This window comes from Hyperolius riggenbachi, chromosome 5 (genome assembly GCF_040937935.1).
Source record: "Hyperolius riggenbachi isolate aHypRig1 chromosome 5, aHypRig1.pri, whole genome shotgun sequence".
Classification (NCBI taxonomy): domain Eukaryota; kingdom Metazoa; phylum Chordata; class Amphibia; order Anura; family Hyperoliidae; genus Hyperolius; species Hyperolius riggenbachi.
This window is the reverse complement of record NC_090650.1, coordinates 99,655,898-99,679,627: the sequence shown is the minus strand read 5'-3', so window position 1 is coordinate 99,679,627 and position 23,730 is coordinate 99,655,898. Positions and strand designations below refer to the sequence as shown.

Genomic DNA, 23,730 nt, shown 5'->3' with positions numbered 1-23,730 from the left:
GAAATTTGGTTTCTGAAACTCAATTCCCCATCGATTAGTACGCCAAGGCTACGCACAAGGTTGGAGCTGTTTATGTCTGAATTCCCAATCCTGATTGGTGTTGCTTTAGGATAGAGCTGTTTTGATGGCGAGCACTGGCTTTGGACAAACAGGACCTCAGTTTTGTCAGCATTCAGTTTCAACCAGTTATCATTCATCCATGCCTGAAGCTCAGCTAAGCAAGAGTTTATTTTTGGGGTAGGGTCTGTTCCACCAGGTTTGAAGGACAGGTATAGCTGTGTGTCATCGGCGTAGCAGTGGTACGTCAGGCCATGTCGTTGGATAAGTGTACCGAGTGGCAACATGTAGATTGCAAACAGCAGAGGGGATAGGATTGATCCTTGTGGCACTCCGAATTGTAGAGGTGCAGGTTTGGACATTATAGGTCCTAGGGATACTCTCTGTGTTCTGTCAGTCAGGAATGATCTGAACCACTGGAGGACTGATCCACTGATGCCACAGTACTCCTGCAGTCTGTTAAGCAGGATTTCATGGTCAACTGTATCAAAAGCAGCTGAGAGATCCAACAGGATTAGGATGGAGCATTCCCCTCTGTCCCTTGCCATGAGCAGATCGTTGCAGACTTGGATGAGGGCTGTTTCACAGCTGTGGTGTTTCTTAAAGCCAGATTGTAGAGGGTCCAGGATGTTGTTTACTGACAGCCTAGTTTCAAGTTGCAGATAGACAGCCTTTTCAATAACTTTACCTAAGAAGGGGAGGTTGGAGACAGGTCTGTAGCTGCTCATAGCATCTGGATCCATGGAAGGTTTTTTGAGAAGGGGCTTGATGATTCCTTCTTTTAGAGAGGTAGGAAACCTCCCTGCTTGCAGAGAGCAATTTACTATTTTGTGAAATGCTGGACCAAGCAGGTCAGGGCATTTCAGCATATGTTTAGTTGGTCCAGGGTCCAGGTCGCAGGTTGTCTGGCGGAGACGACAGAGGGTGTCTGAGATCTCTTCCTCACTAATACTTTTGAAATCAGTCCAGGGTGTTAGGTTGTTTTTGCAGCTATTTCCATTAGTTGCATGAGTCTTGGGTGCTGTGGACTGAATGAGAGACCGAATAGAAGATACTTTGTCAGCAAAGTAGCAGGCAAATTTCTCACATAGCTCCTTTGAGGGAGTTATAGTGGGTTTTAGACAGGATGGATTACATAGTCTATCAACTGTGCGGAATAGTTGGGCTGGTCTGTTGGCGGCCTTTGCGATCTCCTGTGATAGGTAGGAGGATTTTTTCTTGGTGATCGCATTTTGGTAGCTTTCGCGGTGAGAGACAAGGGTGTGTTTATCTTTTGAATTCTGAGATTTTCGCCACTTCCTTTCTAGTCTGCGCACTTCTTTCTTTAGGTCCTTTAGTGAGCTGTCAAACCACCGTGCATGGTGAAGTGGTGTAGATCGTTTGATGCGAACTGGAGCGAGGGCGTCATAGGCAGATGACACTGCATGGTTGTAAATCAGGACCATGGAGTCTGGGTCTGCGCAATGATTGGTTAATGCGTCGAAGTTGAGGATATTCTGAACGTGCTGGGGTGAGACATCTTTCAGTGAACGGTATTTTATGAGTTATTTCCCTCTGTGTTTTATCGCTGGTGCTGTCAGAGAGAAGTGGATGGTGTGGTGGTCTGACCATACCACTGGGTTTATATCCATGTGTGATATTAAAAGTCCGGAATGAATAAAAGGAATGTGTAGCACGAATCAGGCTGCAAACCAGCATCAGGTTGCTTTTGTAGAAGTAGTATTTCTAGGCATTGTATGATGGATTAGTTTTACCATGTGCAAGTTGCACACTATGGGTTGTATGTACTAAACAGCATTAAGCATGAGTAAAGTCTTACACGCAATGAGTAGAGTGTAATGCATTGCATGTAAGGTATTGCATTACGCTCTCCTCATCGTGGGGTTAGACTTTAGGCACATTATTAAACAAACAAACAACAAACACAGAGCATTTATATTGCGCTTTTCTCCTGGTGGACTCAAAGCGCCAGAGCTGCAGCCACTATGATGCGCTGTATAGGCAGTAGCACTGTTAGGGAGACTTGCCCAAGGTCTCCTACTGAATAAGTGCAGGCTTACTGAACAGGCAGAGCCGAGATTCGAACCCAGGTCTCCTGTGTCAGAGCCAGAGCCCTTAACCAGTACACTATCCAGCTCATTAAAGAGAATCAGAGATGAATAGAACATAAGGATTTATACTTACCTGGGTCTTCCTCCAAGCCCTTATAAGCCGTCTGATCAATCGCTGTCCTCCCGATCCCCTGCGTTCTCCTGGGTATGTGTGCACCCCCAGGTGTGACCTGCGACTTAGACAATCGTGAATTTACTGGGCTAGAGTGTGGGAGAATGGAGTGGACTGGGAGGAGTGTGATTGAGCAGATGGTCTACAGGGGGCTGGTGGAAGCCCCAGGTAAGTATAAAGCAAACATGTAATAAAGCTGCCTATGAAAAAAGGGCGCTGGATATTGCCGCTAGTAGAATATCAGTAAAATTTTCTATATTCTACTACTTAATTCTGATAGTAATATATCGGTCATCTTTATCAATATTTTAATATGACCTAACCTAACCATGCTCTCACACAGAACCCTCCCTCTACCAATGTCTAAAGGGGCCCATACACTGGTTGATTTCAGCCATCGATCGATCGATTGATTCTATAGAATTCCCCATTCGATCGATTTGCGGCTCATTTCGATCGATTTGATCTATCTGACAGGATTGAAAACCTAGGTCGATCTGCTGCTGGCAACAGATCGATGGCCCATAGAGTTGCATTGAATCTAATGGTGCAATAATGCATTTAGATCCATTTCCAATAGATTAAATTCTGAAATCTATTGGAAATCTGTTCCTAGTGTGTGGCACACATCAGATAGATTCCTGTCAGATTGTACTTGACAGACATCTGCCAGAAATCTATCTGATGGTCGAAACTGCTGCAAATCTATAAGTGTATGGCCGCCCTTAACTCTCCCTCTACCAATGCCTAACCTACCATAAAGCCACGGTGAAGGGCATTGCAAGACAATTTAGGCACCAGGAGACTTCAACTGTATGATTTTCCTATTGAGACGTCCTATTGCTGATTTTTGAATCTCCATATGATTTTCGTATGGAGATTTTTTTTCATCAATAAGTATTTTAGTGAAAATAGATAATGAAAAACATACATGTGTACAACAAGGCAAGCTTAAGAGTCTGATAACATACATAAGAATAAAGCTCAGTGTACAATAGTGAAATAACATTAGTTACTTGACATCGAATACTTGGATTGCCCCTTAACTGACATTTACACAACCCAAAGGGCAGACAGGCAGGAGCAAAGGTCTAGGAAAATCCGGCGGAACCAGATGGCCATAGGAACTAGGCCACCACCAGATTTGGTTTACACACATCAATCATAGATTTATTGGCTCGCCTGAGAAGCCAACTGGATGAGCATTCAAATACAACGGAACGTAAAGGATACAGACTATAACAAAGGAACAAAAACAAACAAAAATGAAACCATATATTGTGGTACTGATTAAGGTTTCCACCAAAATAGTAGAGTTACTGTATTCACAAAGTATTTATAGTGAGCGCAATTGACACCACTTGGCAGTGGCGTAGCTAAGAAGCTGTGGGCCCCGATGCAAGTTTTACAATGGGGCCCCCCAAGCACTCTATACATAACAATTGATAAGGCGCACCAAAACCTGCCAATGGCATCTACAGTGTCAGAGGTGCAAGAAGGGGATGGGGAACAGTTTGTTAATGATTACCACCAGGGCCGGCCTTAGGTTTCACGGCGCCCTGAGCGAAACCTGAATTTGGCGCCCCCCCCCCCCCCGTCATCCTACACACACAGTTGTCCTAAATATGGGTAGCCAAGCATAGATGCCCCCAGTATAGGAAGTTAGGTGTAGGTACCCCCCCCCCATAGATAGCCAAGTGTAGGTGCCTCCAGTATAGGTAGCCAGGTGTAGGTGCCCTCAGTATATGTAGCCAGGGAAAGGCCCCTCAGTATAGGAAGTCAGGTGTAGGTCCCCTCTGTATAGGTAACCAGGCAAACGTGCCCTTAGTATAGGTAGCCAGCTATAGGTGCCCCCAGTATATGAAGTCAGGTGTAGGTCCCCTCTGTATAAGTAACCAGGCATAAGTGCCCTCAGTATAGGTAGCCAGGTTAAAGTGCCCTAAGTATAGGTAGCCAGCTATAGGTGCTCCCAGTATATGAAGTCAGGTGTAGGTCCCCTCTGTGCAAGTAACCAGGCATAAGTGCCCTCAGTATAGGTAGCCAGGTTAAAGTGCCCTAAGTATAGGTAGCCAGCTATAGGTGCCCCCAGTATATGAAGTCAGGTGTAGGTCCCATCTGTATAGGTAACTAGGCATAGGTGTCCCCAGTATAGGTAGCCAGGTTAGAGTGCCCTCAGTATAGGTAGCCAGCTATAGGTGCCCCCAGTATATGAAGTCAGGTGTAGGTCCCCTCTGTATAGGTAACCAGGCATAGGTGTCCCCAGTACAGGAAGTCAGGTGTAGGTGATCTCTGTATAGGTAAACAGCTATAGGTGCCCCCAGTATAGGAAGTCAGTGTGTAGGTGCCCTTTGTATAAGTAACCAAGCATAGTATAGTTGCCCCAGTAGATGTAGCTAGTATAGTTGCCCCCAGAATAGGTAGTAGTTTCGCCAGCTTATGTAGCTAGTATAGTTATTATTATTATTTAGTATTTGTATTGTATTAGTTGCCCCCAGTTTCTGCTCAGTTAGTTTCTGCGCTCCCCCTCCAGATAGTGTCTGTGGATAGCAGGCGGAGAATTACTCACCTGTCATCCACGTTGCAGACTTCCAGCGGCGACGTCACTCTTCTCTCCCTGCTTCTCCCCGCTTCTCCCCGCCTCCTCTCTATCTGTAATTGGAGCGGGACTACAAGAAAATGGCCGCCGATGTCCGCATTTGTGGACATCGGCGGCCATTTTGTTGTAGTCCCACTCTAATTACAGACAGACGGCAGGGAGAGACAGAGGCAGAGCGGGCGGCAGAGCGGCGACACTATACTGTGCGCCCTTGTAAGCTGGCGCCCTGAGCGACCGCTCCGGTCGCTCAGGTCAAAGGCCGGCCATGATTACCACTATTCAAAGTATCTATAGAAGTGATTATTATGAGCACAGGACCAATAGAGAGCTAATAGTGTAGTTGAGGAAGGGCCCTTCGGGGCCCCTCTGGCCCAAGGGCCCCGCTACGGTCGCTACCTCTGCAACCCCTATTGCTACGCCCCTGCCACTTGGGAAAAGTCAGAAAAGAAAAAAGATATCTGATAAACCTTGCTTCTAGGCCTGTTTAAGGAACTATCACTGTTTATCCATCTCTAAGTTAGTCAATAAATGGTATCATCCTGATTCAAAACTTCTTGGTAAGGAACTATCAGAGAGGTACATTCTTTATGGAGGGTGTGTAGAGAGCCAAGAGTTAGGGAGGGTAAAATTTTCATGTGGCAGATAAAGCCTTATCCTTATTTTTTTTCCATGAGCAAATTAGCTTGAGTAATAGCTATGATTTGTGCAATATCAAACTGATCTTGAATCTTCCATTTAATGGTTATTAGCTGTAGAGCGCTTAGTATAATATGGCAAATAGTTGGTTGGAGGTTCTTTGGGAGTTTGTCGCAATCTATTAAGAGCAATCATATGGAGATTTTGTCTATATGATTTTCGTATTGAGACCTCCTGTTGCTGTTATATTAATTTTTATATGATTTTCAAATTGAGACTTCCTATCGTCGTTAAAAAATATTGTGCACCCTTATCCTGTGGGGACAGCAAAAGCCGCTAATAACATTGTTATCTATGTGGCACCCTTTTTAACTACTTGCTGTATGTACCATTTTTACTTACTTGGAGTATAAATCCTTATGTTCCATTCGTCTCAGGTTCTCTTTAATGCAGTTTTGTGCATTCACCCACTGTGAGGTACAGCACAAAGGCCGTCTAACATAGCCTTCAAATATCTAATCTCATATTTAGACATTAGGTATAAAGCAGCCTACTTACAATCTGGATCATGTCTTTTTCTTTCAGATCACAACTTTTTTGCGGCCGACTGGCAGAAACGTTGGTGTGTAATAAGCAAATTCATCTTCTACTATTATGGAAGTGACAAAGGTATGTTGTTCAAAGGGATTTTATTGTTCCTATCCAGTAAAAATCTAACTCCTTAATCCCAGGGTGACACTAATGTATGAGCTAGTGAGTCCAGCTTCACAGAACATGTGTAAGATTTCTGTCAAGACAGCGGCAAAGTGCTCCTGTCTAATCATTGTAACACAGCAATGGAACAATGTGTTCTCTGCAGTACATGTCCATATTGCATAGTGTGAGGCGAAGGAACATGTCTCAGGCAAAGCTCTGTAGACCTAACTGTGGAACCGATAATGTTTTACAATTGAGGGACAGACACCAATGATAACCATATCCAGCTCTTAGCATGAAGTATTGTAATAGTTGTAGTGCCCTCATTGTGGTCACTGTTGTCACTACAGTGTCCCTCTAACAGGGCTACAGCTCCCTCACCACACTCGCAGGCTAAGTTCAGACGGATATAAGAGAGGAATGGGAATTGATTGTTGTTCTGACTTCTCCCTCATTTTCTATGTGCTCATTATGATTATTTAGTATTTATATAGCACCGACATCTGCTGCAGCGCTGTACAGAGTATATTGTCTTGTCACTTAACTGTCCCTCAGAGAGGCTTCACACTCTTTGGTCCCCAATAGAAAGGCCACTACCTCACCCCATCACATGGGACTCGCCATAGGAGCTGTAGTGGCTGGATAATGTTATGGTTAAGGCCTCTGCTTCTGACACAGGAGACCAGGGTTAGAAATTCTTCCTGTTCACTAAGCCTGCACCTATTCAGTAGAAGACCCTGGGCAAGACTTCCTAACACTGCTACTGCCTGTAGAGTGCGTCCTAGTGGCTGCAGCTCTGGTGCTTTGAGTCCGCCATGGGAAAAGCGCAATATAAATGTTTTGTGCCTTGTCTTTTACACGGCACACATTGAAATGTTTTTATCCCACACATGGTTGCTGAAGAATTCACTTCTTTTTGTTCTGTGTTTCAAAGTGTCTAAATAGCTGTTATCCACAACTGTGAATAGACTGCGGGAGAGCTCTGCCAAGGCAGCTCTGGCATACAGTAAACACTGAGGCTTAAAGTGTACCTTCCCCCAGCTCCCCTGAGGCCACTTGGTCCCTTGCCATCTCCCTGGGTCATTACAGCCCCGCGCTGGGCAGCCCGGTTCTCTGACCGAGTCACACTTCATTGCGCATGAGCAGCCCAGCCAAATGCACGCTTTCATAGCAAGGGGCGTTATGTACCTGCTTGTCAAAGTACCAGGCCACCCAGTGGGGGCCAGACCAGGGAACCAGGATGGCACAGGGAGATAGTGAGGTATCGAATGGCCTCAAGGAAGCTATAGGAAACCTTAGGTAAGTATAAATCCAGAGCGGTTTTTTTTTGGTCTCAGGTACACTTTAACCCTTTCAGTGCTCCCAACGAAAGTGAAACCTAGTAAAACTTCAGGTTGTTGTTAGGATTTTTATAAACTGTAATGAAGATTTTTTTTCTCTCATAAAGATTATCATGCAGTGGCTAGTCTTTAAGAACAAAGAGCTTCTGAAATTAGAAAGATGTAAAAACAGTGGGAACCTACATATTTCTCTCAATACAGGTGTACACAAACTGAATTAAAGTTTTCCCCTTTAAAACACTGTTGAATGTTCCAATCCATTATTAAACTATAATAATAGATTATACTGGAAGTCCTCCATTGTGACCGTAATTGTAAGTACCATTAATGAAAGCTTGGCCTCCGCCCCACTAGGCTGATTTGCTGGTGCCGTACACTGTGATGCCCATCTGCACTCTAGATATATATCAATATATCTGATTAAAGGATTGTCTCTGCCTGACATTGATAGTATGCCTCCTCGCAGATGGCACAGATGTTATGCCAAGGTCTGAACCACGTTTTCCTTTATAAAAACGCCATTGGCATCATGGCGATCATTTTATTTGTTCTCTTCTGGGCATCATGGCGCACAAACTCGCAGTGAATGTGCCTGATAATGAATGTGGCCCCGTGCTTATTTACATAGGAACGGTACATAGCAACAGCTGGGCCTCTCTAAGCAAAGAGAGAGGCCTCCATGAACCCACAGCATCTGCATGCGACTACCATCAGTCTGCTGACTGGAATTCTACAGAGATTCCCTAAAAGCTCTAGGCAGGGATGCCATTTCCCAGGCAGCCACGGGAGAATTAACTTGGTGCTCCTCTTCTTTTATCTTCCGCAGACAAACAGCAGAAAGGTGAATTTTCTCTGGATGGATACAGCGCCAGGCTGAATAATACTCTCCGCAAGGACGCAAAGAAAGATTGCTGTTTCGAAGTCTACGCTCCTGATAAACGTGTCTATCAGGTTGTACTTTTTGTGCTTCTGTATAAATTACGTTGATAAAGCTGTTTTACAGGCTGTGTCAGGAAAGAGGAACATTTGGTTTGAAACGGCACCGCAAGACATATCTGCACTGAGCCTTCGTGTATATGCATATTAAGACATAAAATCCAAAGTCCACATATTCCACCTTTAGGCTGCTTTCACATTAGGACGTTACAGCTGCACGTTAGAGCAGCCTGTAACGCAGAACAACTCACAGTAATGAAAAATCAATGGGCTGTTCACAGTGCCCACGTTGCGTTGGAGTATAACGCTGCACGTTAAATGAAAGTTCAGCATGCTGTGCGTTATACTCGTATTTAGCTGCGTTAGAATGTTTTCACATGCTCAGTAATGTATGTTTTTTTTTTTAAATGTGCCGCATGCGCCGTTTTCGTTCTATCAGTATGCGTCAAAAAGTACGCATCAAGAGATGCATAACGCAGTTCAATATAACGTCCAACTTCAACACTAACATGCATTGCGTTAGGGGCACGTTATGCGACCTTAACGTCGCATCAAACGCAACGTCTTGGTGTGAAAGAGCCCTAAAAAGAGTGCTAGAATGGATTTTTAGCAATTAAGTATTTAGAGTTATGGTTGCAAACGCAAACCTTAAATAGGGGACTAGCAATAGCCATAGCAGCTGCTATGGGACCCAGGAGCATAGGGGGCCCAGAGTGTACTTAATGTATTCACCATTACCTTTTTTGTGTTTCTCCACCCTCAGACTTTGCTCTTGATTCACAAAACGGTGCTGTTAGCATGGCTGTTAGCAATGCTTTTCACGCGTTTTAACGTGAAAAACGTTTTTGTGCGAAAAACGGTTAATTGTGTGCGTGCGTCAACGCAAATTTTTAGTGCATTAATGTTTGCGTTCTTGCGGTAACGTGAATTTATCACCCGAGCGCGATCATTAACGTGTGAAAAATGTGCATTGGCGCGCTAACAGAAATTTGTGTGCGCGATAACCGTTATCACGCAAAATTTCACGCGAACCACTTTTCACAGCGTGCTAACGGTTAGCACTGTTTTGTGAATCAAGCTCGCTGTCTCGTTGCCAATGAACTATGTGCAGTTTTGATTGCATGATGATGTAAATTGCCAAATGAACTCTTATCCATAGAGTAGGGGTAGTCGCATTGCATAGGAGTGCCTCCATCTGAGGGCCCCGTGAAAGTTTTGCTATGGGGCCCCATGATCTCTAGCTACGCCACTGACCTGAAAGTCATATTGCTATAGTTTTCAAGTTTGTGCTGGTTTGTTTGTTATTGTGCATTTTCTATAACAATCTATAGACTGTTCCTAAAATCTATATGTGAGGTAGCGCAATGAGCAATGACTCAGTTGCCGTTCTCACTGTGCACGTTGCATTGTGATAAGATCGCAACGCAATGGAGCCAAAAAGTGGCGTGCACAGTAGCATTGCAACCATACAGAGAGGCATACATATCATGAAAGTATGCTTTGCTGCCACTGTAAATTCACTACATGTTATGCAATATCCTGATGGAACAGGCCGCACCACAAGCAATGTGATAGCCTCATGGGAATATCATTGTCCATTGTGATGCAATGGGCATGGGGGTTGATTAACATAATCGCGGTAATACTGCCATGCACAGACAGAGCACTCAGAGACGGATTTACCATAAGGCACTGTAGGCACATGCCTACAGGCGCCTGGTGATGGAAAGGCGGCTCATTCCTCCCCTCCCAGAGTGTCTCTCACCCTTCTTCTTTATGCAGAATCCTGATGAGAGCATAGTGGTTACTCATTTTACTCATCCGGCTATTGGCATTACACTGACGAGATTTCTCTTCAGTCAGGGGCACCTCTAGCTACTTAATACTGATGTTCCTCCAGCTACCTAATACTTGGGGACACATCTAGCTCCTTAATATTGAGGTTCTTCTAGCTACCTAATACTTGGGGACACATCTAGCTCCTTAATATTGAGGTTCCTCCAGCTACCTAATACTTGGGGGCACCTCTAGCTACTTAATATTGAGGTTCCTCCAGCTACCTAATACTTGGGGGCACCTCTAGCTACTTAATATTGAGGTTCCTCCAGCTACCTAATACTTGGGGACACATCTAGCTCCTTAATATTGAGGTTCCTCCAGCTACCTAATACTTGGGGACACATCTAGCTCCTTCATATTGAGGTTCTTCTAGCTACCTAATACTTGGGGACACATCTAGCTCCTTAATATTGAGGTTCCTCCAGCTACCTAATACTTGTTGGCACCTCTAGCTACTTAATATTGAGGTTCCTCCAGCTACCTAATACTTGGGGGCACCTCTAGCTACTTAATATTGAGGTTCTTCTAGCTACCTAATACTTGGGGGCACCTCTAGCTACTTAATATTGAGGGTAGTTCTGGCTGCGTAATGTTAAGGGACACCTGTAGCTACCTATGACGGGCAAGGGAAGTAAGGGAGAAGTGACAGCTGGGACAGCCAGCACACTTGCGGTGCCTTTCGGTGGGGGTTTGTAGGTGCGTGGAGGGAGAAATCTGAGGTGCCAGGACATTTGTGCCTATAGGCTCCTGTTATGTAAATCCGGGCCTGAGCACACAGCAGCATTACCCTTATTTCCGGTTGAAGGTACTGAGAGTTATGCTATTAGAACGACCTGCTGTACTCGAGTAGCATGACCATGGCTATGGTAACATGCGTTACAAATAAGCATTACTGTTAGTAACGTGTGTTACCGTAGCAACAGCGTGCTATTCGAGTACCGTGGGCCACGCTAATAGCGTAACTCGCAATACTTACAGATGGAAATAAGGGTAATACTGTGGTGTACCGTCTGTGCAAGGCAGTATTACCATGATTTTCAAGTCCAACTCTTGGAAAAATATTTTAGTTCTAATAGTATGGAAAGGGGTTAGAACCTACCTATTTTGGAGTTATTAATGTTTGTATCCCCATTTGGGAGAACCCCCACAGGACCAACTAACTAATGTAACACTTGAAGTCTTTATTGCTGCCTCCAACTTCTAGTCCAAAGGGCTCTTTCGCACCAGAGCCCTCTTTTGGCGTTTTAACGCAAAGTCTATACTTTGCGTTAACCAAGGTAAAAGGAAAGTCCATAGACTTTCCTTTTACCTTTCACACCTGACGCTGCGTTTCGATGCGTTGCGGTACAACGCATCCCAGCGCATTTTATCGTCAGGAATCGGCGCTTCCCCTTCGGGTAAATTAACTACTACCACCGCTACTCAGCGTCGCACCGCAGATTCCGACGACACGCCGCAACGCCTGCAGGAGCCGTTCTCCTGCACGTTTTGAGTGTGTAACCGGCCAGGTTTCCAGGGTTCACTGGAAAATTCTACTAAACCTACAACCAACGATTCCTGCATTAGGTAGTGCTGGCTAGTTCAGCACCATCTCATAGGCATTATCACCCCCATATATCATTTATGCAGTGATATAGAAAGACTTATTTTCACCACATCAGTAGTACCATCTTTTTAGCCGTCATTTGATTTTGGTAAGACTTTAAAGGATACTTGAAGTGAGTGGAATAAGAAGGCTGCCATATTTTTTTCCTTTTAAACGATACACATTTCCCAGCAGGGTAGAAGGCACCCAAAAACAAGACAATCAGTAATTAATTTTTTCTTTTGGCAAAATGTCCAGGCCAGGTATTGGAAGCGGCTGCTTAATAGCACTTCTACAGATTGTGCAGTGTAGACTAGACATGATTTGTGAAGTGCTCCTCCCCCCTGCTGAATTCCTCACTCAGAGCCTGCCAGTATCAATACAGCAGATGTATTGGTTACCTCAGCAACAGCAATTTCCCTCACACACTGCACTGTCTGGGAAATCTTCATACCTCCTCCTATTTTACAGCAGTTTAAGAAGGAAACTGCACTATTAGCTGATTTCATAAGATGACTGAGACAGTTCTGCAGGGATTTCTAAAAACCTACCAATATTTTGTTCTCGGACACTCATGATAAATGTCCCCACTTTAACTGTTATAATTAGTTTAAAACACTTTAAAGAGGAACTGCAGTAAAAATAATGTAATCGAAAAGTGCTTCATTTTACAATAATTATGTATAAATGATTCAGTCAGTGTTTGCCCATCGTAAAATCTTTCCTCTCCCTGATTTATATTCTGACATTTATCACATGGCGACATTTTTACTGCTGGCAGGTGATGTCCGTGGAAGGAGATGCTGCATGCTTTTTTGGCAGTTGGAAACAGCTGTAAACAGCTATTTCCCACAATGCAATGAGTTTCTCAAACAGGAAACTGTCAGGACCATGGTCCTGACATCACACTGTGGGAGGGGTTTCACCACAATATTAGCCATAGCAGACCCATGATGATCCGTTTGAGAAAAGGAAAATATTTCTTATGGGAAAGGGGATATCAACTACTGATTGGGATGAAGTTTAATTCTTGGTTACGGTTTCTCTTTAGAAGCACATTGACTACAACCAAGAACATAGTTTATACACTATGTCCAAATCCAGAGTTGTCTAAAAGTAAATCATGTATCCACATTCCACCATATATAACACAGGACTCACCTTTACAAACAATCTCACAAAACCTGCAAAATATTTTTTCTGTGAGTTTGGCTTTATGCAGATCACATATACCCTTGTATGAAAATGGATAAATAAAATAATATTACAGATTCAAATTTGGAAGAAAAAAGCTTATCTCTACATACAAGTTTTTGGTGTTTTGATGTTATTATTTTTATATTTTAGTGCTATCAGTTTTGTTTGACATGTTAAAAAATAGAATCCCCAAGCAGAAAAGTGTAGATTTATCAATAGGAACATCTTGAGTACAACTTGAATGCGGCATCACAGCGCGGGCACCAGGGGCATCACTGAATGAAGGCCAAGCACTCCTATCAGCGGAGCATTTCAACGCCCTATCATGCCGACATCAATACAGAATGCAACTTTAACACATTTTAAAGATCTGAAATTGCATTTGAAAATCATTTAATTAAGTTGTCAGGTAACGTGTTGGCGTCTGACAAGCACATTTTTAAGAAAACTATACCCAGCAGTCTAAAGATATTCACGGGTGTCTCCTAATTGTCAAGGGCAAATTTCCTTCATCAGTTCCAGCTCTGACATTGATGAAGAGAAGCAGCTTTTTTCTTCACAGCTGCCAGCTGCTGATCACAGTTTCAAATCCATCATCCTCTGCTCCAATTACGTAAATTTGTCAAAATTAACTGTACATTATAAGAAGCATCCTTGCACGGAAAAGTATCAGTCGACACGTGAAGAATTGTTAATGTTTCCATGTGGGAATGACATGAATGCTAGATTCTTTTTTTCAGTTGGCAAACTAGCTTTGCTTCCCATTGCTTTCTTACAGTTTGCAGCATCGACCCCCAAGGAGGCAGATGACTGGGTGAGCACAATTATTTCCTTACAAGGTAAGTGTTTTACATTTACATAAAACTACAAAATGATTTAAAAAATAATATATTTGCCATAAAAGACAAATTAGCAATTCAAAGTACACCTGAACTGAGAGGGATATGGTGGCTGCCATATTTATTCCTTTTAAACAATACCGGTTGCCTGGCAGCCCTGTTTATCTCTTTAGCTGCAGGAGTGTGTGACTCACAAGCAAGCATGTGGCTAATCCAGTGTGGCTGCTAACGGTCAAATTTACAGCTAAAAAACGTTTAAACAATCAGATAATTCTGATCGGATGTGATCGGATTGGTGGTAAATAATCTACGTTGATGGGCACAATCGATTATAAACGATTATAAAAACAGTCGTCCGATTGGATTTTGGTCGAACCAAAACTTGGATTTTCTTGTTGGTTGTGATGAATAGGAAGCAAAGATTGGCTAGTTGATGGTATAGTGAACAATATATTACGATATTTTACTTCCGATCATAATTATCTGATCACTCAAACAATTTTTCGTTAGAAAGTGGATCGTTAGTGGCAACCTTTAGTTAGAAACACCTGATTGGCCTGCTTGTTTGGGGTCTATGGCTAAGAGACAGAGGTTTAGCAGGACAGCCAAGCAACCTGATTTGTTTAAAAGGAAATAAACATGTCAGCTTTTATATCCCTCTCAGTTCAGATGTGTTTTATTGTGATTAGATATTACATTGGCGGTTCAGTCTGCAATTAGTCGTGATTGCTGAAAAGTGCGTTCACTGCAACCATGGTTACATGGTCTGCCTATAGAATAACTCATATGTAATGACTATGAAGTTTGGCAACATGTTGAATATGCTTTACACTATATATGAGAGATGAATGATTTCTAGTCTTTTATAATAACTTATTGTCCGCTATGATAGGGGGTACCCAGTTAATATACCGTGACGCAAGTTCACCAGGATTTTATGTAGTGAACTGAAATAAACCCAAAATTCTTCTAGAAAAAAAAAGTTACAAAATAAAACAGTATAAAATAGAGAGTAATTATTATTTGTAGTCGCTACTCCTTGTTACACATATACCACCCTATGCATCTTAAAGGGACTCCGAGCTCAGAAAAAAAAGGAAAGTTGTACTCACCAGGGGCTTTTTCCAGCCCAGTGCTGGTCGGGAGGTCCCACGCCGGCGTCCTGGCTCCTCTTCTTCACCCCGCTCCGGAATGGCTGACAGGCCGCAGCCCGGGCGACACTCTCCCGAGTGTCGGGCTGCTCCTTCCGCATATGACGCGGATTACGTCACACGCCGGCCGCCTCGCGTCATCACGGCGGCCGGCGTGAAAGTACTGCGCATGCGCGCTTTGTTCGCGCATGCGCAGTACTTTCACGCCGGCCGCCGTGATGACGCGAGGCGGCCGGCGTGTGACGTAATCCGCGTCATATGCGGAAGAAGCAGCCCGACACTCGGGAGAGTGTCGCCCGGGCTGCGGTCTGCCAGCCATTCCGGAGCGGGGTGAAGAAGAGGAGCCAGGACGCCGGCGTGGGACCTCCCAACCAGCACTGGGCTGGAAAAAGCCCATGGTGAGTACAACTTTCCTTTTTTTTCTGAGCTCGGAGTCCCTTTAAAGGGTACCGAATGTGATATTTGACATGATAAAATAAACGTGTATGCACAGTACCTTGTCAGATTATAGGGTAACCCTCACTGATAAGGAATTACAGCCATACAACTTTTATCCTGCAGAGAGCAACTTCTGACTGCAGAGGAGAGATAAAAAAGTCAATAGTTCATGTATTTTAGTTCTGGGACACTTAATATACTGCCATTGAGCAGAGACCATAAAACAAAAAATTAAATCTACCCTGTATTTATTTAAGCATAAAATAAAGACATGAGATATCTTTAAAAAAAAAGTAATTTTTAGCAGTAGGAGGATAGATACAATTGTTTAGCTCGTCAGTTTAATTTCACCTCAGGTTCACTTTAAGACTGTAGCACTTCAGGGAGGGATGCATGCTAGTTGTTACGTTTTAGACAACAATAAACTGATAACATGTACTTACCTTCTCTTTCAAGGAGGTAAGATTGTACTTTGCAGTATTTTGAATTACCTTCTCTTTCAAGGAGGTTAATAATGTACTTCGCAGTCTTTTAGTAGAGAGCTTTTAGATTCCTTTTTATCTGCTACATATAATCATGGTGGTCCTGGATCTTCATAATGTGGAGCCCTCTAACAACTCTCCAAGGCTTTCCACATACAGAGTACGTATCTTGAGTGGAAAATACCCTGGAACAGATATATGTAGCTTGGATGAATGATTTTGCATAACTATGGCATATAGGTGTGCTGCACACCAGTGGCTCAGGCTACATCCCTGATTCACACAGGTAAACAGGAGTGATTGCACAGCTCTGCCCCCCCCCCCCATTCTGAAATATTGCATTATGGGTAGGGGTGCTGTTTGGGCTTCTGTGGTTTTAAGGCCAGATTTCATATGTTCCTGTTATAAAATTCTTGAAGTCATTATACTTGAATTTACACGTTTTCACTGAAATCCTGTCAGTGCTAACACAGAACTGAGGGTGGGCGATTTTTGGGAATGACTTTCTTCAATAGAGGGACACATTTAGCTTAAAGAGGAACTCCAGCCTAAACAAACATACTGTCATTAAGTTACATTAGTTATGTTAATTAAAATAGATAGGTAATATAATCTCTTACCCACACTGTTTTCAAAGAACAGGCAAATGTTTGATTTCATGATGGCAGCCATCTTTTTGGGTGACAGGGAGCATGAGACACAGTTCCAACTGTCCTGTGTCCTGAGCACCTCTCCCAGTTGCTAGGCAACGTGAATAACAACATAGGAAATCCCATCATGCTCTGCACAGCATCAGGGAAAAAAGCCCAGGCTTTTTTTATTTGATGGGTGGAGCTTAGGTACAAATGCAGCTAAAAATGATGCTTTGGTAAGAAAAACAAAGTTCTGACGCTGCGAAACTGTTAAAGAAACGCCAAGCCTTTTCAGTTCTGCTGAGTAGATTTTTAGTCCGGAGGTTCACTTTAAAATCTGTTCACACAATTAGATTCATTATGGACAACTTGGACATGTGAAAGTGACTTCATGTACTACATGTACCTGAATATAAACCAAGATTTATAGGCCCATGTAAGCTGGGATTTGATATAAAATGACATTTGGAGACGTAAAATTCTTAGCTAATACCTATGGAGTGCACAGTAGATGTTGCTGGGGGAGTGGAAATTGGGATAGTAGGATTAGTAAAGCTGTCTTTCCCAATTGAAGCTGCTGGGTCACAGAGCCGGGACAAGGTCATCCAGCACTCAAGGCTGTGCCCCCCATCCCTCCCACCCCAGAGCCATGACACACTGATTGCTATTAGACTAATAAGCACCCCAGGGCCCCCAACACCTTATTCTCTAGTTATCTGGCTTGCAGTTTCAGCCATGTATCTCCTTTTCTTATTTCTCTCTGCTTCAAACACGATAGGGGAATAATAGCTGAGTGACTGCACAGAGAATTTAAATGTGTGCATTAAACACCAAGTGAACACCTGACACAACTGGCTGAGCAAATTTGGCCTGATTGGCTATTCATGAGGCAATGCTCATGCAAATATGCATCTGCTTTCGCATGCCAACTAATGCAGGGTCCATTGAACCAATGCCGCAAAGCGGTTTGCCCTGCGGGAATTAGTTCATGCTATACAGCACTATCCAGGAGCGCCTCGGGGAGGCTTCCCAATGCCCCCATACAACCGGGGGACCGCGGGGTCCCAGGCGCTCTCACTGCCTGGGAACCACAGCAGCACCCCGGAGGGGGAGGCCGGGTGGCGCAGGGGGCCCCCCCAAGCGTGGCCAGCGCCGGGGAGAGCCATCCGCACCTTTCACCTCCCAATATTTAAAAACAGGCACTTACCTTGACGTCCATTGCGTTCTGCTGCTGAGCATAGCTTGGGTGCAACACATTTGAAAAGGAAAGGAATGAAGCATGGGTCGCACCGAGCTTTGGAGCTCAGGGCTGGCTCACACACTGCACTCCAAGGGGGGTGGAGGACAGGCACTGACAGCCCACTCCAGGACTCACACTACCTGGAATGAGCCATCCGCCACCCGCCTCCAAGGGAAAGAAATTCACAAATCGCTGCACAGAGAATTTAAATGTGTGCATTAAACACCAAGTGAACACCTGACACCTGGCTGAGCAAATTTGGCCTGATTGGCAAATTTGGCCTGATTGGCTCGGTGCGACCCATGCCTCATTCCTTTCCTCTTCAAATGTGTTGCACCCAAGCTATGCTCAGCAGCAGAACGCAATGGATGTTAAGGTAAGTGCCTGTTTTTAAATATTGGGAGGTGAAAGGTGCGGATGGCTCTCCCCGGCGCTGGCCACGCTTGGGGGGGCCGCCTGCGCCACCCAGCCTCCCCCCTCCGGGGTGCTGCTGTGGTTCCCAGGCAGTGAGAGCGCCTGGGACCCCGCGGTCCCCCGGTTGTATGGGGGCATTGGGAAGCCTCCCCGAGGCGCTCCTGGATAGTGCTGTATAGCATGAACTAATTCCCGCAGGGCAAACCGCTTTGCGGCATTGGTTCAATGGACCCTGCAATAGTTGGCGTGCGAAAGCAAATGCATATTTGCATGAGCATTGCCTCATGAATAGCCAATTAGGCCAAATTTGCTCAGCCAGTTATGTCAGGTGTTCACTTGGTGTTTAATGCACACATTTAAATTCTCTGTGCAGCGATAATAGCTGAGTGAGTTGTGTGCCCCCTCCTACACTGCGCCCTGAGGCTGGAGCCTCTCTTGCCTCTGCCTCGGCCCAGCCCTGCTGGTCACCTCTTGTCAGCCACTGTCCACCCATGTGTCCTCCATGCACCGCTAGTGTCTTCTGCTGCCTAATATATCGATAAGCCACATTGTAGGTCAGGCTTACCACTGCTCTTGTCCTCAATGTGGCTAAATAATGGCATCAGAGAGGGGCTCCCACAGTGAAGCTAGACAGAAGAGGGGATCCCACAGGTGAGCAGCAGATAGACAGAATAGACCTGGCGGCTTGAATGAGTGTTAGGTATACAGCGACAATGTTCTCCCTGTATACTCTACACCGCAACTCCATATGGCAGGGGGACCCGAGTAGTGACAGGCCTGGCTGGAGGACCAGAGTGATGTCAAGACCGCTAGGGATGGTCGGAAATGGCCACTTCTGATTCTGCCCAAATTCTGATTTCCTCCAATGCCATTTTCCGTTTTCTGATTTCCGTTTTTCTGATATCTGAGGAGTATTATATTAGTAATTTTTTGCATGCAAAAAAGTAAAAAAAAAAATGAAAAACAGAAATCGGAAAAACGGAAAATCAGTCTTGGGCTTGGTCTAAAATTACAGCGCTTATCCGATTTTTGCAGAAGAATGCTTCCGAGTTCTTCCGAGCAGACATTTCATTTCTGCAGAATCGGAATGAGCATCCTTAAAGACCACTAAGAAATCCAGTGTGAGTGCAGAAATGTGGGTGCAAAGTCATCAACTATTTACTTTCTTTTTCTTTTCTTTTTTCTTTTTTTTGCTGAAATGTTGCCACAGCTGCTGCCACAGTCCTTCAGATGAGTATGGTGTGCTTTGTAGCAAATGAATATGAATGTGAAATGCTGCTTGAGTCATTGCACTTACATCTAGTCTGACTTAGGAACAATGCCACATCACAGTTTTTTGGGGCATGTGTTTGGGTTCGCACTACCCCTTTAGCAGGCCACACATAGTTCCACTTTTTAGGAAGCCCACAAGTAATTAGTCTGTGTATACTGAGTCCTCTATCAAATAGTTTTGTATATAATAGGAACCTACCAGCTTAGAACAGCCCTACCAGTGTGTAAATAATAAGGCTAGGTTCACACTGGAGGGCAAATCTGTCCGTTGTTTGCAACAGACCACAATGGGCAAACAGACTATGGTATCCAAAGCATTAGTTCCAACGCTAAAGTAAAACTAAACTCTGAACTTCCTCTCTGCTCTAAAAGATAAGCCACAGCACGATAACCTTTAAGGGAAAAAAATCCCCATTACAGTTTATGGAAAGCCTAAAAAAAATTGAAGTTTTACTTGGTTTCGCTCTTCTAGAAGGCACTGAAAGGGTTAAGCCTCAGTGTTTACTATATGGCCTTGACAGAACTCTCCTGCAGTTTATTCACAGTTGCTGATAATACGAAATTAGGCACATTTATCTCCCTAAACAAATGCAGAACACAGAGAAGTGAATTTCTTCAGCAACTATATGTGAAATAAAGACTTTTCATTGTGTGCTGTACAAGAGTTCAGGTCCACTTTACTGACTTTTCCAGACACCGGACCTCCAGACATGTCATAGGTAGCATGCTATCTACAGTATGACATGCTTATTACAGCAGTCACTCAAAAAAGAATGCACAGAAACAGAACATCGTACATCAGTTCCACTGTGGCCATCTATGTTACAATACAATACAATACAATAACATTTCTATAGTACTTTTCTCCCGTAGGACTCAAAGCGCTTAGGCTCTCTCAGATTCAGTAATTCGTAGTAGGGTGAAGTATTCACACAACAAAAGTTATATTTCTGCAAATGCCAAACTGAACAGGTGGGTTTTCAGTCTGGATTTAAACACGTCCAGGGATGGAGCTGTCCTGATCTGTTGATGTAAGGAGTTCCAAAACGTAGGGGCAGCATGACAGAAGGCTCTGGGACCAAAAGTTTCCAAGTGGACTCTGGGTATGACTAGATTATTAGAACCTGTGGATCTGAGAATGCGGGGATTGCTACGCAGCTGCAACATATCTTTCATATATCCAGGGCCCAGATTATTCAGGGATTTAAATGTCAGTAGGCCGATCTTGAATAGGACCCTCCATTCTATAGGTAGCCAGTGAAGGGAGTGCAGGACTGGCGTTATGTGGCAGTGACGGGGTTGATTGGTTGGTTAGCAGTCTGGCAGCAGTATTCTGTATCAGCTGTAGGCGGTATAAGACCTTTTTTGGAAGGCCAGTGTAGAGAGCATTGCAGTAGTCCAGTCGGAAGGTAATGAAGGCATGAACTAAAGTTGGTAGATCTTTTGTTGTCTGCATTGCTGTCTAGTGTGTGCCAAACACTGCCAGTTGGCCTGATTGATCAAAATTAGAAGGAAGACAGAAGATTATTTACATAGATGCCAGCATCAACTAAGTTTAATTTTCAAAAAGGAAAGTAACACCCAGAATGTGATTTTTCTGGGAAGCAGCTATCATTTTCTATGTTCCATTGCAAATGATGCAGCAGCTTTAAACTGATCTACTTTATTAATAGAATGGGATTTTTGTTTTTCAGGTGAAGAGCTGTATGATGATGTGAACCAGCCAGAACCTTCTCGCTCCTCCCCTGGACTTGGTGATAATTCTTTTGAAGAGGAAAATGATGATATATATGAAGAACTTCCAGGTAATCTCATTTCAGATCATCTTCCCCTTAAAAAAAAACTTGAAAGAGAAAATTAACAATCAAAAATGATGTCTGAGAATACAGTATTTAAGCAGTTCTGAGTCCTTGGTACAGATATATATATATATATATATATATATATATATATATATATATATACATACACAGTATATGCCTCTGTAAACTTCACTTCGGGATTAGGGGTGAATATTAGCACTGTCTTGTTTTAGTCGCATGCGCATCCCCCGTTGCTGTCCTGTCAAGTTCTGATTGGTGAATGGAAACGTGTTCCCAAAGCCGATCAAACTACCTGTGAATGATTGATCATTGGCATCAGCAAGAAGCCAGTGATCATTCATATAAATGAAAGTAAACATACACACGCAAAGTATACAGCATTTAAAAAAAATACATAAATAGTTACCTTAGGGACTCAACTTTTTTAATATGTATGTCATGAGGCGATCTTACTATTATTTTTACAATTAAGGACTGGTAATTATTGATAAAGTATAAAAAAAAAAACACAAGACAGAAAAATACACCTTTATTTCCAAATAAAATATTGTCATCATACATAGTACTAGGGACATAATTTAATTTAAGTGTTGTAATAACCAGGACAATTGGCAAATAAAATATGTAGGTTTTATCTACAGTAGCACTTTTTATTTTCAAACTATAATGGCTGAAAACTGAGAAATAATGATTTTTTTTCAATAGTTTTTTCTTATTTTCTTTAAAATAGGGCAAAATAATTCTTAGCAAAAAGTACCACCCAAAGAAAGCCTAGTTTGTCCCGCAAAAACCATATATAGATCATTTACGTGTGATACAGTAAGTAGCGATAAAGTTATTGGTGAATGAATGGGAGGCACAAGAATTGTGAAAATTGCTTTGATTTTTAAGAGGAAATAACCTGTGATAGAAAAGTCGCTAAAGTAGAACTCCAACCCAGACTTTTTCATTGTTTTTTGCTTCTCCATTGGAGAGATTTTCAGTTACAGTATCTCTTGTTCTTGTGATGGCACCATATAGTAAATGAAGTAAACTGCCACAAAAGCTGAACATAAATCTTCTTGGTGGCAAAAGTCAAAGATGGAACTTCCTTGACCTTTGGATACCAGCGTACGTATTAGTACGCTGGTGGTGAGCTGGATGCAGGATGAGCCAAATGACGCCTCCCCCTGCTGCTGCTCAAATCCCTGGAGGAGTTAAATACTATTCCCCCTCCGAGTTGTAGCAATTAGGAGGGAGGAGTAATTCGGGGTCCGGCAATCGCTGGAACCCTTAATTACCCTTACATGCCTCATAGGAGGTAGAGCACCACCTGCTTCGTCAATCTCCTCCCCACACATACAATACGGCAAACCAATCACTCGCTCTCTAATTAGAATCTGCTTTAATTGATTCCTACCAAACACAGTACATCGATTTTCAATATATTTCATCAATCTATTAAAAATCAATCGAACTGCACCATTGCACTGTTCAATGCAGACCAATGCTATGATCCATCAAACGACCACCTCTCCTACCCCGCCTCTAAGCGACATACATTTTCCATGCTGCCTGATCAATAATTCCAATCACAACTGATTCAATCGAACATGTTTTTGCAAAAGATTTCTGGCAGCTTTGATCAGGGTGATCGAATCTGCTGTGAAATAAGCAGGAAAGTTGATGCTTGTTTGGCTTGCTTCAGCTAAGGTGGAGTTATATAACACGGTTCAGTCGTGTAGCATACATTACTATATTAATACTCCAGTTACCCATGTTTGTACAGACTATGCCCCTAACTGGACAATGAGTGGTATTCTGCAGGTGTAAGTATAGAGTGACCAGATTTTTGTGGGTCCAACCTGGTACGGGGAGCGCGGGGGGGGGTGACCAAAGGTGTGCGTGGACATGACATTGTATGGGCGGAGCTAAAGTAATGATGTAACAGTGAGGCATAAGAAAGCAGTGTTTACGCCATGATGTGGACAAACGAGACTTTGCATCATGGGTGTGCAGAAACTGTGTGATGCTAATAGTATACCGTAACCACAAAGCAGCAAACATAGCCATCTATGACCATTAAATAATAAATGCAGTAACAGTTACCCCGGACACCAGAAAATAAACGTAATGGGCAACATGTCAGCACAAAATAAACGCAATGCGGGCAAAATGTCAGTATAAAATAAACGCAATGCGGGCAACATGTCAGTACAAAATAAACGCAATGCGGGCAAACATGTCAGTACAAAATAAACGCAATGCGGGCAACATGTCAGTACAAAATAAACGCAATGCGGGCAACATGTCAGTACAAAATAAACGCAATGCGGGCAAACATTTCACCAGAAA

General features: G+C 43.4%; 1 protein-coding gene and 1 long non-coding RNA gene across 2 annotated transcripts in view; one reads left to right on the top strand and one right to left on the bottom strand.

Annotated features, from left to right (window-relative positions):
* LOC137518342 (uncharacterized) overlaps positions 1–16,053 on the bottom strand; it is a 51,769-nt gene extending 35,716 nt beyond the window's left edge. The window contains exon 1 of the long non-coding RNA XR_011020795.1: positions 15,977–16,053. This is a non-coding gene — a long non-coding RNA (uncharacterized lncRNA). The remainder of the gene's footprint in view (positions 1–15,976) is intronic.
* SKAP2 (src kinase associated phosphoprotein 2) overlaps positions 1–23,730 on the top strand; it is a 365,363-nt gene that overhangs the window by 211,550 nt on the left and 130,083 nt on the right. Inside the window, exons 6-9 of the mRNA XM_068236049.1 lie at positions 6,098–6,181; positions 8,375–8,499; positions 13,884–13,944; positions 21,268–21,378. Coding sequence (XP_068092150.1) covers positions 6,098–6,181; positions 8,375–8,499; positions 13,884–13,944; positions 21,268–21,378 — 381 coding nt within the window. The remainder of the gene's footprint in view (positions 1–6,097; positions 6,182–8,374; positions 8,500–13,883; positions 13,945–21,267; positions 21,379–23,730) is intronic.